The sequence below is a fragment of the Acanthopagrus latus genome, chromosome 19, assembly GCF_904848185.1.
Source record: "Acanthopagrus latus isolate v.2019 chromosome 19, fAcaLat1.1, whole genome shotgun sequence".
In the NCBI taxonomy this organism is placed as follows: domain Eukaryota; kingdom Metazoa; phylum Chordata; class Actinopteri; order Spariformes; family Sparidae; genus Acanthopagrus; species Acanthopagrus latus.
The window spans coordinates 4,715,029-4,732,675 of record NC_051057.1 but is presented as its reverse complement, the minus strand read 5'-3'; the positions used below and the strand labels follow the sequence as shown (position 1 = coordinate 4,732,675).

At 40.3% G+C, this 17,647-nt stretch overlaps 2 protein-coding genes across 3 annotated transcripts; one reads left to right on the top strand and one right to left on the bottom strand.

Annotated features, from left to right (window-relative positions):
• Positions 1-2: 2 nt before the first annotated feature.
• Positions 3-15,903, bottom strand: ift74 (intraflagellar transport 74). Of its 2 annotated transcripts, none has more exons than XM_037079534.1 (20): positions 15,717-15,903; positions 14,144-14,286; positions 13,243-13,378; positions 13,037-13,085; positions 12,780-12,878; positions 11,006-11,066; positions 10,634-10,693; positions 10,409-10,470; positions 5,546-5,684; positions 5,324-5,386; positions 4,090-4,233; positions 3,811-3,851; positions 3,300-3,379; positions 2,756-2,809; positions 2,237-2,334; positions 1,914-2,040; positions 1,632-1,795; positions 1,280-1,405; positions 728-788; positions 3-600 (listed from the first exon to the last, which is right to left on the bottom strand). In XM_037079534.1, exons 2-20 carry the CDS (start codon positions 14,270-14,272, stop codon positions 485-487), a joined length of 1,809 nt encoding a protein of 602 aa, XP_036935429.1. In that variant the 5' UTR covers positions 14,273-14,286; positions 15,717-15,903; the 3' UTR covers positions 3-484. The 2 variants fall into 2 exon arrangements, with proteins under 2 accessions (XP_036935429.1, XP_036935427.1); XM_037079532.1 differs by lacking the exon at positions 15,717-15,903 and adding an exon at positions 15,534-15,710.
• LOC119008848 (leucine-rich repeat-containing protein 19-like) lies at positions 6,029-9,740 on the top strand. Its single transcript, XM_037079535.1, has 7 exons — positions 6,029-6,181; positions 7,091-7,198; positions 7,384-7,634; positions 7,826-7,937; positions 8,115-8,202; positions 8,849-9,040; positions 9,154-9,740. Exons 2-7 carry the CDS (start codon positions 7,094-7,096, stop codon positions 9,471-9,473), a joined length of 1,068 nt encoding a protein of 355 aa, XP_036935430.1. The 5' UTR covers positions 6,029-6,181; positions 7,091-7,093; the 3' UTR covers positions 9,474-9,740.
• Positions 15,904-17,647: the final 1,744 nt, after the last annotated feature.

Below are 17,647 nucleotides of genomic sequence, written 5' to 3'. Positions count from 1 at the left end.
TACAACATTTGAATTTTTCTCTTCTCTTTATTAAAAACACCAGACCCCTTAAAACTACATTCATAGGAATCTACACTGGATGCAGAAGAATCTCCCAGACATTCTAATACAAAATATAGCAGATACATACTTATAATATTTGACTAAATAGATAAATGTAGGTCACTCTCCTCTAAGTCCATCTGTGAGAAGTGCCACGCTCATCACAACCTGAAAAGTACTCAACTGGCAAAACACACGATCTTGTGTCTGGACAGAAAAACTTCATAAGAAGTTTGAAGTTTCTGATACAACTAATGAGTCTTTTTGTTCAGAGTGAAAACAATGAGACAGAGACACAATTAAGTACAAGTGCTTTGTCCAGAGACGAAGGAGCGTTATCATCACGACCATTAACTGAAATGTGTTGATAACTGAGTGGTAACACAGACACCTGATGTTGGTCTGTGAATGTCTTCAGCAGAACATTTTCTTCACTGTGTGTTTAACTCCTGTTGTTCTGTACGGAGTCTATGAGACTCTTGTTGTACTCGGCCACTTGCTGGTAGACGTTGTTGGCGACTGAGTCGTAGTCGCTCTCCTGAAGTTTAGAAGCAATAACTGAAGCTACAGTTAAGGGAGGAACGCTGACGTAACGCTGGGCAGTTCTCACAGGGACAAATCACACGTCTCTCAAAACTGTCATCTTCAGAGTGCGGTGAGTAACATCACACATTGAGAAGGATACATTCTTTCATCACAAAGTTGTTCTGCTCCAGGTGCTGCCATTTCCTCTCAAGGTTAGCCAGCTGAAACACAAAGTGCGCGCACACACACACACACACACACACACACACACACACACACACACACAGTGGGAAAAACACGAGATAAGCATGAGCAGAATAACACAAGTTGGTATTGCCAAGGGCACTTCAACAGCAGCACGTCTGTGACATCACCTGTGGGGTCATTACAATGTAGACTAAATCCCTCAAAGAACAAATTCAGCCAGAGTTCAGTTGCTATCACTAGCTTCACAATACAAAACTCCCATAAGGAAATTTCTGATTGTACATCTTGTGTTGCACCTCTGCTTTGATGGAACTGGATAGGCCAAACTTTATGTTTTGTATTTATGTATAGGTATGTGTATATTTTCTGCTGTAATACAAAAAGCATACAGTATACAATAAATATCGTAGGGTATCATCCGGTGCAGATATATACAGTATGTTAAAAACAAACAACAAATTAACATCTTTATTATAACTGTTGTGAAAAATGCACTTGTACTAACCTGAGCGTGAGTCTCATTTTCCTGCAGTTTGGTCTTCAGAGCTTCATATTTCTGGTTCATTTCTTCCAGCAGCTGTTTGAATGAATCCTGACGCTGAGTCAGTGACACACGCTCCTCCTGCAGTCTCTGCACAGGCACAACATATGCTCAGTTAGCTGCATTTAGCACAAGAGAACAGTTTTAATTGACAGCATGTAGATGTCACAAGTGAGCTGATGGGACTGATATCTGTAACTACAGATAAAATAGCCAAAACGTTCCCGTAGTGTACAGCTGTGTGCAGCACACTGGGTGCTACATCTTTCTCAATGTGTCACACTGCTGCACATCTCTGCAGCACAGGCTGTGGTACCTTCTTCTTCTCCTCCGCTGTGTGCCTCAGCGTGTCCAGGTCTCTGTAGGTGGTCAGCTCAGACTCCATGGTGCTGACCCGCTCCTTCAGGCTGCTCAGCTCACCTGTGATCTTCCCCTCCAGCTGCTGCACCTTCTCCAGGTCCTGCTGCAGGCGCTGGGACTCTGGGTGGAGGTTAAAGCAGGGACAGAGAGACAGTTTGACAGTTAGCATTGGCATGTTTTCAGAAAGACTGTATCCTCTGTGTATGTGTATGTGTGTGTGTGTGTGTGTGTTACTAACCAGTTGTCAGTCCCCTGGCGGTGCTCTCTGATTGGACCACCTCCGTCTCCTTGCTGACCAGCACTTCCTGCATGTTCCTCAGCTCACTAGCAGTTACTGTATCCACCTGACGTAACCGCAGCATGTTCTGCACACACACACGCACCCACACACGCACACAAACACACTTAGTCTTTTCTACCACACTTTCTTTTGGGACATCCCTGTTGTCCATCTCCCACTCCTTGTCTTCCCAGCCATTTGTTCTCCCCCCCTTTTGCTCTGTTCTTCATTGTCTCTTGTGTCTGTCCTTCACTGACATATTGACACCCCCTCCTCCTCACCCTGCTGCAGTGTTCCAGGAGGGAGACGATGTTCTCCTGGCTCTGTGTCATCTTCTCCTGCTCTTGAGTTCTGGACTCCTGGAAAGACTCCAGGTACCCTGAAACACATGTCATCATATTTACAAGATGTGGTCATGCAGGATTTGTCGCCTCCTGGTGGTCATTTCCAAAGCGGCACTGTAAAGTGCATGTTACAATAGAACTGTCAGCCACCGCATCCCTGTATTAGTTATGGCAGTTTTAAAATCAACATCAAACTCTGCTTGGCACTAGAGCAGTTAGACAAGAATGTTTTACACAGTAACTCGATATTGTCTAAATAATTACTTCTTCTTGTTATATCTACATAAGTCAACTGTCATGCTGTTTTCCACCCCTTATTCACTCTAAATATATGAAAGAATCAATAGTCCTACCCACGACCTACCTGATCTACATCATGTACCGAATAAATAAAATTGTGATCTGATACAAGCTGACTCCTGTCGAATCAGTTCTGTTGTCAAATGTCCGACTTACGGTCAATTTCCTCCTCTTTCTTCTTCAGCTCCTTGTATTTCTGCTGACATTCCCCTTATGGGCAGACATGAAACTGTTAGTTAAGCAAGCAATCACATGGTTATTAAACAGAATTATTGAATGTATTCTTTACTTTATATGGCAGTTTGTGTGTAAGAATGTGTCCAAGTAAAGACACATTTAGATAAAACTGTCGATTAATTATTTGGTTGACTGGTAGAAAATTAATAACATTTTTGAGAGTTATGAAATACTTCAAATTACATGTGTCTTTGTCAGTTTTCCCTTATCTTTGTGTTTTGGACTGTTGATCACACAGAAAAAGTCATTCACAGATGACACCAAGATAAAAAATAATCAGAAGATGAGGCCCTAATTAAAACTATAGTTTCAGATCATGGTATATTAAAAAAAAATAGATTTGTGTCTGTCATCTTATAGTTTGTAACATTTAAACTATAAGATGACAGATTTTAGAGGAAACATTGGGCTGAACAAAACTGTGAGAGAGAAGTTAAAGGCTGCAGCAGCTGTCCTGTGTTACCCTGTGCCTCCTCTGAGTCCTGCTCCAGCTGACGGATCTCCTCTGTGATTTGTGCGGTCCTGTCCCTGATCTCTGAGAGTCTGAGTTTCAAATTTAGAAGCAAGTTAGGAAGAGTTCAAAGGTCACAGGTAGAATGAGGTAAAACATATACAGTACATAAGGACCTCTAAAGCACTTCATTTAGCCTTTTTTAAACCAGTTCACAAGAACTTCCAACTGGATCCATTTATGACAGCCAAACATTTGAACCAGAAATGAAATGCCAAAATGAACCTTTTGGCATAAGATACTGAAAATATGCTGACTATGTTGTTGCCTGATTTGATTTGACTTCTTCAAGTAATTCATAGAAGAAGAAGTGAGATTGGAAGTTGTGCCACAGAGCTCAACTGCTGTCAGTGTTTCATGCTTGAACTTCTAATCATAAGTAATACATTCATCAAAATACAAATGAAAATCAAAGGTAACAATGCAGACACAGTGACATGTTGTGTTCAATATGAAGACATACTGTCTCTCCATGCTGGCGATTTCCTGGTTATCCTCCTTCACCTGGAAATAAAGCAGCATCTTAAATGTTGATGTCTCACTGTGTCATCACGAGTCATCACTACTTCCCCAAGAGAGTCTGTTATCAGTCCATTGTTTAGTTTGCTTGAAATTAATGTAATTATGTGGAGTTTACCTCCTTTTTGTCAAAAATGGTTTTAATTGTGTTTTGAATAAATGCAGCTAGTGCAGGTCTGATAGAAACTTTGTTGTTACATATTGTCTATGTCAGTCGACTTACCTGTTTAAGTAATTTATCTCTCTCCTCCTGTGGGGAGCCCAGGCTCTTGTGCTCAGCCTCCTTGGCTTCCCGCTTGGCCTCCAGCTCAGACAGAGTCCCATGAAGCCGAACCACTTCCTGCTTTATGTGTGAGTGGGCCAGCTCCTGCACAGAGGAGACCGTAAATTAAATCAGCTTATAGTACTACTACTGTTTACACGACTGCTGCTACTGTTAGTACCACAGCCAGTGATGTTACTGCTGCCACAGCAGCTGCTATTTCACAACACAGCAGTGGGATGTGACTGAACAGCTATTTGAATTTACTTCACATGTGCATTTATCTACTTCTTGTCTGCTCCTTTCTTCCTGCTTCTTTAACACACTTCATCTTCCTCCTTTCCAGGCTTCATCCATCTTCAGGTCTTGAAAAGTCCACAGGTTTCCTCAACCTATAAAGGCTTAAATTTAATTTAAAAAGTTATGAGCTATCTTTTCGAGCATGTTGTGTGTCTGTGAGTACTAAACCCGCCAGGAAAATCTACTATTGTTCCACAACTCTGAGCTTATGTCAATTTTATATGTGGACCTTGAATTATGTAGGGTCTTTTATGAAATTGGTTATCCATCCATTCACACAGCAATCCATTTTCTGCAGCATGTGATTAATTAATTATATAATTGGGAATATTTCTTTTTAAATTTTAATGAGGATACCAGAAAGTAGTGATGGGCAGACAAAGCTTAATGCAGCCTCAGGGCTTTCTTTCTATTTGTGCTGAAAAAGATCAGCACAGTGACACCTGGTGGTTTATTGTCTAACTTGCAGCAGCCCTTCAGGACTGGAGCCAAACCATCACAACCACCTCACTGTGCTATTAACAGTGCTGTTCTCTTTTTTCTTTGTTATAACATGTTTTGTCCAAAGAGCTTCAATAGAAAACATTTTTACTGACATGAAAAAGTACTGTTTGTTGTAGTTTAGACCGGTTGCTACTGTGGGCTCAGGTTTTAGAATTTGTGGTTGATATTTATTTTCATTTCATGAGTCAGAAGTGAATGGTAACTATGATTGATTAGAAACTTCACTTTTATGAAATAATTACTTGATACATCACCACGTTCCACAATTATTCTGGTTTCTTATCCCATTTAAGTGCTAACCGCATAGCTCAGCTGTGAAACTGTAGCACTGAATGACATCTGAAGCTTCAGATGTATTCCCTCCCTGACTAAACTCTGTAACTCCACTCACTGCTTCATAATCCTCCTTCCTGGTTATCAGCACGTCCAGCTCCTCCTGGAGAACAGCTAGCTCCTGCAAAAGAAAGAAAACCAGGAGGAAAGGAGAGGAGGTTGAGAAAGGAGAAGAAACACCAAGTACAGTAACACCAAGTACAAACATCACACTTATACTTCAGTAACACAAGGAAAGGAGCAGTATCATCACAATATTAGACTAAAACTACATTAACACCTGTAGCAGTTCCTCATTGGCTCTTGTCATGGTGAAATACTTGTCCTGCTTTGCAGCTGGCATGGCCTGGATGACCTCATCAGCGACGCGTCTCTCCCTCCTGATCTCTTCCTCTATTGCCCTAATGGCCTCCTCTCTCCTGCACAGCAAACACACATGGCAGGGTGGAAGAGTTTGTTTAAGTTTGATTCATTTTTCATGTTTGTTTTACCTTAATAACTTAACAGCAGGAGGTTGGAGGCATGTGACAAAGGTCCTTGGCCTCATAGGACAGATAATACACACAGATATCTAGATAAGACAGCAGGATAGATGAAGAAAGGATGTCGTATCGGAAGGGTGGAAGTGACGTCAGACAGACTAATAAACAGTATATCAATGCTACCTTTTTTCTTTCTTCCCCTCACTGATCCAATACTTTAACCTTTCTCTCTATAAAACCTGAAGATACTTTCAAAGCTAAGAAACAGAGTAAGGGAGGAGGACTGACTTCATCGATAATAAATGTTTAGCTAGCTCTAACAGTATGTGTCAGCCTCTAGCTTTTACAACAAGGAACAAAGGTCATCTGCTGTGCTGGCTGCATCACAGGTGACAGGTTAAAGAAAGTTCGTCTGAGTGCCGGTGGACGGACAGGTAAGTGTATTCAGTTAATATTCAGTAATATGGAATAGTGACAGAATGAGACAACCAGCATTACAGGAACACAACAGTAACACTGTCAGATGTAGATATGTGTCTGCTGAATAACCTTTAAAATTACAAATACAGGTGTTCATAACAGGAACAGGTGTCTGTTCACTGAATCTCAGTCTCAAGAACTTCAGTGAGTTTTTTTCTCTAATAATCTCTAATAATAATTAGGAAAAAAAGAGACATTCTAGTGTAGGTGTATCAGTGTAATTGATGACTGTGTGATGTGTTTTAAAAGAGATCAAATAATTCAGGAACACTGCTCTGATCAAGGTGTTACACAGGCAGATTTCTCAATCTGTAATATAGTCATAAAAGTAATGACGAGGACGCAAGGATTCATTGAAACATTTTGTCTGGTGGGGATATAAACAACAGGACAGCCATGATTACTCTCATTAAGCTGTGCAAGTGCAATAGTCACATCCCAGGATGTGCAATGAGGTCAGATTATAAAACATAAAGCCACTGCTTTTTGGCTGCCTGATACAAAAGTGAAACTTGCTATTTACTACCAAATACAAATACTCAAGTTATTGGGAGGAAATTTGTGTACATTTTTTAATATCTCAATATTTATAGCAGGGAACCAAAATATCACAATGTCAGTTATTTTTCCTGTATCATAGAGCCCTGATATTCAGGCATGTGCCCAAAACACATTTTCTACAGGGTCATGTTTTTTGTTAAAGTAACAACATGGATTGTGATAACCCTAATTCCAATATACATACTGGAATCGGGAATGCAGATTCAGTGGTGAGGCAAAACTCTGAACTCAAAGTGACGAAAAAGGGATGGAAATAGAGAAGTCTATATTCCATGTCAAGTACAGAGTGTTTTTTTCTCCAGGGTATGGAAAGGAGCCGGCGCCCTCTTCTGCAGTGGTTGACTGCAGTGGTAGCAATGACTGTACTGGGAACTAACGTTGTGGAAACGAGTGTGGAAAACAACATACCAGTAGGAGAACTTCTTTCTAGTCTATTTGTGAAGCTGGTGGTCTTCCAGTGAGAGGAAATACATTTCTGAGTGATGATGTGATATCTGGATCATAACTGTTTTTGTTGTGCTCCTAGTGCTCTGTCAGTAAGTGTTTATTCGGAGTGTTTATTTAGTCTATTAACTGTCCATCCATTACCCATCAGCAAGAAAAGGACTTGATCAGAACGACTCTGCAAGCCATTCCTCATGGTAACAGCACCTCCAGTGTTACTAAACTGGTGATTGAGAGCAGCCTCATCACTCTGAACGAGGCTGACAGAATAGCCTTGGCTACTTATCCTGGACTGGTTGAACTCCACCTTGATGGTAACATGGTGACTACTATACCAGCAAAATACTTCTCTGTGGTACCACAACTCAAAGTGCTATCTCTGCCCAGGAACAAAATCAGCAGGTAAGTAAGAAACAGATAAAGGAATCTGCTCTCCACCTTTTGTATATAACAAGGCAAAACATTTGTTACTGATTAATCAAGAGAATGACAACATCACTGGTATAAGTACAGATGTTAAAGTACTACTACTGCTAACATAATAAAATACTGCATATATGCACAACTAATCCTACAACTGGATGTTACTGCAGCCTGGACCCAGAGTGTTTCTCTGGCCTAGATAAACTGACAGAGCTGAACCTGTCCCACAATCTGCTGACAAGTCTCCATACACAGCTATTTACGCAGATCAAACACCTAAAGGTAAACTGAAAATCTTTCAGTAGCTTTAGACACAATCTTGTCGAAGTTTTTATTTTCTCTCATTCCTTAATGCTTAAAGTTCAAACTAATGACACTGCAGTTGATTATTATTAAGTGTAAATCTGCTGATCTTTCAGAAATCTGATAGTATTAACCAAGTTATAATTGATCCATCAGGTGCTGGACCTCAAGCAAAACCCCTGGAATTGTTCCTGTCCTCTGCTGAGCAGTACTGGAAAGGTCAAAGCAGCAAGAGCCAGTATTGGTAATAATTTCCTTCCTGCAACGTTTTTGTAATATAGCGAACATGTAATTCAGGCTTTAATCATACACTTACACATCTATATTCAGGGTTTATAATTCAAATTTGGATGAGTACAAACTGGATAGAAATATATATTAAAGTGATTCAAGTTAGGGATGTTAATGATGAATGATCATTAATCGATAAATCACTGTTAAGAATTTAACTGATTAAAAATGTATTAACCCACAGAGACTGAAGAAAAAACATCACAAATACTAACAAATGACAAAGTACATGCTTATGAAAAAAACGGTTTTAAAAATCTGGGTCTGTTATTTCAGTTAAACTCAGCCTTAAGATAAAAAAATATGCACAGCTTGTCTGGCGGTCTCAAGTTGACTTCCAAAAGGTATGTACTTTTTGCGATGATCTTCTGTGTCAGTTATCTTCCACCTATGCTGTTCTACAGACATCAGGCCCATATCAGCAAGTGAAAATGAAAATGCAAATACAAATATATATGTGTAATCGATAATGCTATTGTGGAATTACGTTTTCATTTTCAATGTATATCATCATCTTAGTACAAGTCCTTGATGGGCAGATTAAGTTTAAGGGGTGCATTTCTGAAAGGAGCTTTTCTATGTGATGTCTGGCTCTACAGTGGAACCAGAAGTGACCTGTGCTACTCTAGACAATCAGGCTGGAAGGGAGTTTTTGCAGGCTATAGCTGCGTGTCCCCCATCACCACCACTCACCATTACTAGACCCCCACAGAAACCACCATCAGTCAGTTTTCAGCACTCTTCCACTATTCTGAGGACCACACTGACAAGCCAGAACCATATCAACAAAGGTAAGAAAAATACATTTGACTCAGTTTCTTATTCTTCAACCCTTCTTCTATTATGGGTTGTAAAATCAAGCATAACAGTCTCTCTTCCCTCTCTCCACCCAAACCCAAACTAGACCAAACACCTGTGCTTGGCAACACATGGAAGTTCACAGCATGTGTTGTAGTGCTGGCACTATTCACCTCCATGCTCATCTTATGTGGCATTAAGGGGCCATCCTGGTACAAGCTCATCCACAACTACCGTCATCGGCGACTACGCCAAGAAGAGGGGGAAGAGGAGGAGGACGTTGTGTCAACAGTGTTCTCAGAGACGGAAAGATACCAGAACCATTTAACATTTACCTTTGAGCAAGAGCACGAGCAGATAGAGGCGGAGGAAGAAGAGGAGGAGGATGGGTATTTTGAGGATCCATACATTAAGAGGGAAGAGTGACATTTAGAAGAGGAGGCATTGACAGTACCATGAAGAAAGAAACATCAGCAGAAGACGGGGAGGTTATCATCACAGACGGATAATCTGTAACAAGTATAGTCATGCTCACTGGGGGATGCTGTATGGTAGCAAACAAATAGTTCCTCTACACGGGACATGTACAGTACATTGCTATGGCAGGCTGATTAATCTTTGTCTTTTTTTGTTTTTTTTTTATGATTTTGGCCTCCAAAGATATTAAAAACAAGCGAACTGTGATACAAAGATTATTGTGCTGTATTCCATTTCACAATGTTGTTTTGTCTTACAAATCCAGAGCACCCCTTTCCCGTACAGTGGTGCTTTAATCCCTCCCTAAAAGAAGAAACCTACTCCCAGCCAGGCTGTGGCAAGCGACATTCCATGTTTAGGTCTACTTTCAGTTGAACTTCGGGGCCAAACATCACTGTAGCCACCACACTTCTGAAGAATGTTAACAAGTGGGTGAAAACTACAGATTCTTTCTTCTGCTTCATTCAGTTTGTGTAATGTAACATTTACAGCTATTTTAAAGGTAATGACAATTTTAAAAGACTGACATGTAAATATGTTGATTCCACAAACTAGATAGATGAACTTGTTGTTCCAATAACTCTATATACATGTATATAATAAAGATATATATGAGACATGACCACGACATAAACAGTGAATCCATTTAGTTAGCTGACTGTTGACGACACTAATTATAAACCACTGAAATCTTACAAAATACTAAATGTATGTTTCTTTCCATGATATTAGATTTCTTTCAACATTTATCATTGAACCATCATAAAACACAAGTTTAAGAACAGGGTGTCCCAAAATAAATTCTTTCCTCAGAGATCTGAGACTGTGTTTGAGGGGATCCCCTGTAAAAATAATGATGATAAGAAGAGGAAGAAGTCGCTTACTCTCTCCTCTCAGTGAAGATGCTATCAATGCCTTCAGCCTCGCTGTTATTTTGGTCTTTCACCTAGGAAGGAGGAGAGGATAAAAAATTAAGATATTAATGGGCATTCTCATTATATTTGTAATAAGGAAAAGTCTGTCCAAAACCAGCCTGCTGAATGACATCTCTGACTTATGAAGCTGGAGGTGTTACAAAAATAATCATATTGCTTTCACGGTGTACTTACAATGTTGTAGTCATTGATCATTTCCTCCATCTCTGTGTTGGTGTTGAGCTTGTCCACCAGCTGGAAATAGAAATAAAAAAGTTACACCAACATGAATTTAAAGAAATCACCTACATATTAGTCCTCATCAGGGGTTCAAAAAGTGCAGCACAGACCTTCAAACCACCAAAGATTTTTCAAACACTTTATACACACAAGTTTTGTTACCTTTTAACTTAAACAAAATGGCTGGACAGCTAGGACCAAACATTTAGCATCATTTAGCTGTTACTCTGGGGGGATATTTATTCCACCTGTTCTTATTTGCATTTTCTATTTTTACTTCTGTATACAGTAAGTGAAAATAATTAAAAACAACAGCTAACACCTTACCATGTTGTAGTCAGCCAGCTGCCCCTGTAGATCCTTAATCTCTACAGCCAGGCCTTCAGCTCTGAGAGGGAAGAAAACAACAAAGGGTTGGTGAATTGTTGGCATTGTATAGTACTGTTAATCAGTATATACATTCATTGTTTTAGAGGAGCTCTCATGGTCATACATGACTTGTACCATTTTTACACCCAAATTAGCATGTATGTGCAGTTTTGACTGTGAGTAAACACGCTAAAAGTTGGTGATTGACTCCTTACAGCCACTGGATGTTTTTTGGTTCTGGTTTTAGATGTCAAGAATGTGCCAGAAAACAGGAAACATTTTTAAAAAGCAGCCGATCAAATAGGTTCAGGTTAGTTTTTAAAAAGTCTTAATCAATAATGCTTTAGAATTAGACACACTGATTCTTCCAGAGTGGATTATGGAAGTAGCTAAAGAGTGAGTCATCCCAAGGCAAGGATCCAGTAGAGACACAGTCTCCCTTTCCAACTTTAGCGCCGACTGAACGATGTTTGAGCGCTGCTTGAACAGAGAAGGATGGAATATAAACAAGCCAGCGTCTTTCACTTCAACACATGTCACAGCATTATGTTTAAAAATGCACAAAAATGAATTTGTCCAGCCAGGTGTTGTGTTTCCATCAAAGTAGAAACTACTGCAGAGTCATGTGATGTGGGAGTGAACATCGCTCATACACCTTCACATTAAAGATAAAAGCCAGATGTCAGCAGATGTTGGTGTTTTTTGTTCTCCAGTGTAAGAGGGGTGTTGGTAACACAGTGCCAACAGGTTTCCACCACTCTCATCTAACACTTCTGGACTACTGGGCTGCTCTTATCAATGAATTACCAAGACATTTATGCACTATCATAGGTGTGATTGGCAAAGGACAAAAAAACAGAAAAATATACGGCTCTCTTTACGCTTATTTTGTCCCATTGTCGGCTTCAGCTAAGAAAGAAAGAGTTCACCCCACACATCCAAAATTCTTAGTGTTTACCCTACACTTTTTTGTTTAAGCTGTGCTCTTAGTCTGTAACCTAGCAACACTAGGGGGGTCGGGGGCAGGCCCCCTCAGAAGAAAATTTTGAAAAATAAGCCTTTAAATAGTGACTACTGGTGAGATTTTTGAAAAAAAAAAACATTTTCAGAATTTCAGAATCTAAGACATGAGACAAAATGGTTGACATTGCTACTTAAAAATATTTTAACCTCTTGAGCATTAGAGAACTTTTTTTGCCATTATCTTCTTTATTATTATATTTTTTTATGGAAACAGAATCTGCTTCAAAAGTCAGTGGACCACATGACATGGAAGCTATTGAGAAAAAAAAATCATAATTTCTGCATATTCATATTCATATAAAATAGAGAATGCACTAAAGTACATTAAAAAGCTGTGTCTCATTCATCCAGTTTACTAATATAATCTGCTGCTGGATTGGAGTCACTGAGCCACATGATGTGGAAGATATTGAAAAAAATGCAATTCAATGATAGTCTCTAAATCATTCTCCAGCGATTCAGTGTGAGGCTCTAAGAGGTGAGCTAACTGTCCACCTGCTGCTTACACTGGGCGAACCTCAGTAAAGTCAATGAGGTAGTGCAGTCCACAAACATCTCCATTTTTGTTGCACAATGAGTGTATTTCATTGTATTTATGAATATTTTAGGGCTGTGGTATCCAATTGGGCCAAATGAAATTGGAGAACATGCTCTGTTTGTAATTGCAAGTTGTACAGTGTCAGTCCAACCTTGTAACGACAGCACTCACCTCTTCTCATAGGAGAGATAAACAGAGTTCTCCTGGTTGTAGTTGTCGATCTCTTTGTGCAGTTTGCTGGTCTCTGTGGTTAACTCGTTGATCTTACTCCTTACAGCACAACAACAAAGACATTTACTTTCAAATGGTAAAAGTTTCCAGTGTGTACCAACAGGTACTCTAAGGGAACACTTGCTTAGGATAGGGCGAAATACATTTTTCACAACAATTTTGTCCCTGGCAGTAGCATCAATAGTAGCATGTGTTACCTCAGAAGGCCCAAATAGTAGGACTTATCCAGAATCTGTCTCTGAGGACCTTTTGAGGATGGAAGGAGGAGGCAGTTAGCGGAGAGAAGTGGGAGAGAGGTGTGACACCATGATGTTGTGTCTGTTTTAACATGGCTCACAATGACTACACCAACATTAAACCATACAAGTACACATCTATCCATGTGAGCTGATGTCAAACTTACCTTTCATGCCAGTCTTCATCCCACTGAGACCCTGTTGGGTCACAGGTCTGTCGGTCACTTTGATTGGTGCTGAGAGGACTCCAGGGGTGGGGATCCCACCCCTCATACCAGGGTGTCCGCTTGTACCTGGAACCATCTGGAATGAAAATAAACGAATAAAATTCAGTGAGACTGGGTTTCTTACCACTTAAATAACAAAAAATTGGTATTAAAAGTTCAGACTAGTTAGCATCCCTGCAAATTGTAGCGATATCAGGTGCTAACTGCATCACAGATGTTCAGATCACAAATGCAGGCACAAACTTTCCTTGAACTAAAAGTAGTCTGTTTGAGAGTTGCAAGATGAATAAGTTGAACTTTTCAGAGATATAAGTCAGCCAGTCAGTAATGAGAGGGGGGATGCAACAGCTACTTTCACATCTTTTGTTTTTTCTTTTTCTCAAAACATGTTGACCTGAGACATGTGCAACTCCTGGTCCAAGCGCTGGTCAATTCCCGCCCGGACTACTGCAACTCCTTCATGGCTGGACTCCCAGCCTCTGCGAATAAACCGGTGCAGCGTATCCAGAATGCTGCAGCGCAACTTAATTACAATCTTCCCAAATTCTCCAATGTGACCCCCCCATCCTCCGTGACCTCCACTGGCTTCCTGTTGTGGCTTATGTACTTATTGTAAGTCACTTTTGGACAACAGCGTCTGTTAAATGCCCTCAATGTAAATGTAAATGTACATGAAAAAGACCATCAGGGCCAGGAAAAGGAGAGATACATTTGGGTTTTTGCACCTTTGCTATTCTGCTGTAGTACATATGTTGCTGTGACTTTAGCAGTGTAACCAATACACTCACAGGAAGAGCACTTATCTTAAAACTAAAATCCATCCAAACCGTGGCTGACTTACCCCAGTTGCAACACGAATCGCTGTAGGGGGAGGTCTGATGGCTGTTGGGGGTCTGCCGGCGCCTGGGAGCACAGACCCACTGCGGCTCCCTGGGCGGCCCATGCTGGAGGGAGGCCGCTGGCTCGCCATGATGCCTTAAATCTCTGGACATGTTAACAGTAACAATAACAAGTGCAATTCAGATTTTTGGAGCTGATGGGTGGAAACAATCTCATGCATCCTAGTGGTGCTGCTGTAACTCAGCAGTTGTTAGCATGTTTGCTTGGTGACAACAGGTGAGTGCTGTGCTGTATATTTTCTGTCATTCCCTGTTCTGCCCACAACTGATTAGCATTTAACTAGCTGAACACAACTGATCTAACCTGATTGGGTACGAGAAACTGTACTTCAAATATGAAGAGCAGCATAGGTCTTCCAAAGTGGTAGTGAGTATTTGAAGACACAACATAGTGAAAAATGTCAAGGTGTGAGTGTATTGTGTCATACAAATGTTGTTTAACAGAAAAAAACTTCATGAACGCTGACATAAAAGTAGGAGAGGCTCTTCAGATGCAAAAAGCCTCATGTTGTCCAGTTTTGTCTCATTTGTCTAAACTTTGTCACACATGGAATAAATAGAATAGTTTTGAGTCTAAAGTACAGTAGAATCTTCTATGATGAATGATATCATTTGTGTCACATTTTACCCATAAACCGCAGCTTCCTTCCATTTAAATATTGCATATGGCCATATTGCACTTTCGATGATACTTCGGTAATTGTGCAGCCTTAGTATACACGCAAGTGTATAGTATGCTATCGAACTGTAATTATTTTGCTGCTTACTTGCCACTATATCTGTGAACCCCGTATTTCAGATGTATGCACCTTGACATAAAAAAAAGTATCTCATCAACGAATGCTGCCCAGTGTGAGCCAGTTTGAGGCTGAATTGTCGGAAGAAATTAAAGACATTTTCTCCTCGTGGTTCATCAACATGATCTTATGTAAGCGTCGTTTTTTTCTGTTATGAGAAGTAAATTACGCTGGATCAGTAAGTTATGCGCTGCTGTTCATTAGCATAATACAGCAATAACGATGAAAGCCAAGGTAGCCTAATAGTTAATGGTAGCTTGGTGTAGCTTTACAGTTAAATCCACTTATCAAAAAAACATCAAGCATTGACTTGATGATACTGACCCGAAAGCTTGACCAAGTATGACGGTAAGTTATATGTAACATCAGCTAACCTATAGCTAAACTCATGGCGGCCGTAGCCTTTGTAGTGCGTTAGCCATTTTAGTTTTTCTTTAACGTAATTTAATGTTAAGATAACTTTGGCATTAGCTTGTTACGACGGGGGAGCTAGCTGTTAGTAGCACGGGCACGCTAGTAATTAAACGTTTCGTACCTTAAATTGAACTGCTTCCTGGTCGTTTTGGCAGACTGTAAAGGCGTATAAAATGTCCAAACGAAGCGACTGTTTAGTACGCTTGTCTCAATGCGAGGGCAAACGTCAACTAGCGTTACTTCTAAAAATGTGTTAGCTGTTAGCTTAAAGACATTCAGTGGCTGGAGATGATGTTGTCGTTACCCCAGTAACCGTCTTCTTCTACTGGCTGAATCACGGTTGGAAGAAAGCAGAAAGTCCCACTGCTGCCCCACACCGGTGTGGCGCCAAAAAATGATCGGCCGACGGAATATATCTCCGTCCGCGGAGCTGTATCGACGTCTACTGCTGCTTTTACCTGGATCAAACAGTCATAATCACACATACAAATAACGATATGTCCGTGGTAATAGCAAAAGTGTGACTGTAACGTTTCTTGTAACCGAATAATCTGTGGCCAAAGTGTTTGCAGTTTATATCGTGATCAGAAATGACGTGATCACAGGCACAACTAGACTGTTATTAACATGATTTACAGATGGGTTATGTATAAAATGAAGAACTAATCTCTATTGCAGTTATCCTTATGACTCACCGTTACCTTTAAAGGGCCAATACAACTCATGAAAGTCAGTATTTCACCTGCTAAAAAGTGATCGCAGCTCCTAAGGTGACTGAAAGGTTGTTTGTGCATCAAATGACTTCATTTCATTATTGGTGGTTATATTTATCAGATTAAAACCAATCCAGTTGAAACCTGTTGAAATATCTTTATAGCGCCAATACAACTCATAACAGGCTGTATTTCACCTGCCAAAAAGTGATTGCAGCTCTAACATGTGACTGAAAGCTTGTTTCTGCACCACAATGATTGATTTCACTCTTGGTGGTTATATTTGACATGCTGTCTTGCATCATGTATCCTACAGAAATATTATTCCTTCTGGACACATAGAATATTTGAATAACCACAGAGTCAGAACAAAACACTCTTAAAAACTATAATGCAACTATAAACAATATACCAGTGTATCTAAATACACACAGAAGCACCACAACTACTGTGTGTATTTAGGTACACTGGTGTATTGTTTATAGTTGTATTATAGTTTCTAATATTGTTTTAAAGAGGAGCAGCAGTGGATACGTATCCGTACCAACTTAGCAACTTTGCCTCTGTACTTAGCAAGTTTTCCTCTGGTGATTCTTTCTCAAAAAAGTGAATAGTGACAGATCTAGTGACTTTTTCTGGTTCTTACTCTTCTCACAGGACAGCGGGTGCACCGTGGGCCCCACCACAGTCCCACAGTCTGGACTGACGCGACCGCGTCCAGACCACAAATGAAGCACAGATGCGCAACACCACCACTGGCTGAAGCTGATCCCGCCTAGAGTCCTACAAATTGAATGATATCAACCTGAGAATCACAGGACTTAAAGGAGAACTTCGGTTGATTTAATCATGCAGCTTCAGTGCTCAAGCTACCCTTAACTTGCCAGTGCCGAAGACACGAACACATTTGGTCCAACCATTACACCATGACTATGCTGTTAGCTGTCAATGCTAACTCTATGTTCGCGTCTTTGGTACTGGCAAGTCAAGGGTAGCTTGAGCAATGAAGCTGCATGTTTAAATCGACCAAAGTTCTCCTTTAACTTTTGTGGAGAAAAAAGTCAGGAGTATCAATTTGAAAGATGTGTGAGCCTCCTTTCATATTAAACAGAGGGGGAACAGTATCTGACAGTAGTATTTCAAGCGGTCGGGAATGCCTTCCCCCTGTTTTAAATGGTTAAACATGATAATATGAGCCTGAAAATCACAGGACTTATCTGTTGTGGGGAAAGAAGTCAGGAGTATGAATTTGAAAGAGGTGTGAGTCTCCTTTCATTTTGAACAGGGGGGGAACAGTATCTGACAGTAATATTCCAAGCTGTCAGGATGCGTTCCCCCTGTTTTAAATGGTCAAATTAAATGATATCAGCCTGAAAATCACAGGACTTATCTGTTGTGGGGAAAGAAGCCAGGAGTATGAATTTGAAAGATGTGCAAGCCTCCTTTCATATTGAACAGAGAGGGAACAGTATCTGACGGTAGTATTCCAAACTATCAGGATGTGTTCCCCCTGTTTTAAATG

Excerpts from the sequence above, each read along its gene's own strand:
- LOC119008848 (XM_037079535.1), top strand. The coding sequence starts at position 7,094 with ATGGAAAGGAGCCGGCGCCCTCTTCTGCAGTGGTTGACTGCAGTGGTA. Across the intron at positions 7,938-8,114 it reads CGCAGATCAAACACCTAAAG|GTGCTGGACCTCAAGCAAAA; the intron begins GTAAACTGAAAA and ends TTGATCCATCAG. Across the intron at positions 9,041-9,153 it reads CCAGAACCATATCAACAAAG|ACCAAACACCTGTGCTTGGC; the intron begins GTAAGAAAAATA and ends AACCCAAACTAG.
- ift74 (XM_037079534.1), bottom strand. The coding sequence starts at position 14,272 with ATGGCGAGCCAGCGGCCTCCCTCCAGCATGGGCCGCCCAGGGAGCCGC. Across the intron at positions 10,694-11,005 it reads AGCTGGCTGACTACAACATG|CTGGTGGACAAGCTCAACAC; the intron begins GTAAGGTGTTAG and ends TTCTATTTCCAG. Across the intron at positions 2,041-2,236 it reads TCCTGGAACACTGCAGCAGG|AACATGCTGCGGTTACGTCA; the intron begins GTGAGGAGGAGG and ends GTGTGTGTGCAG.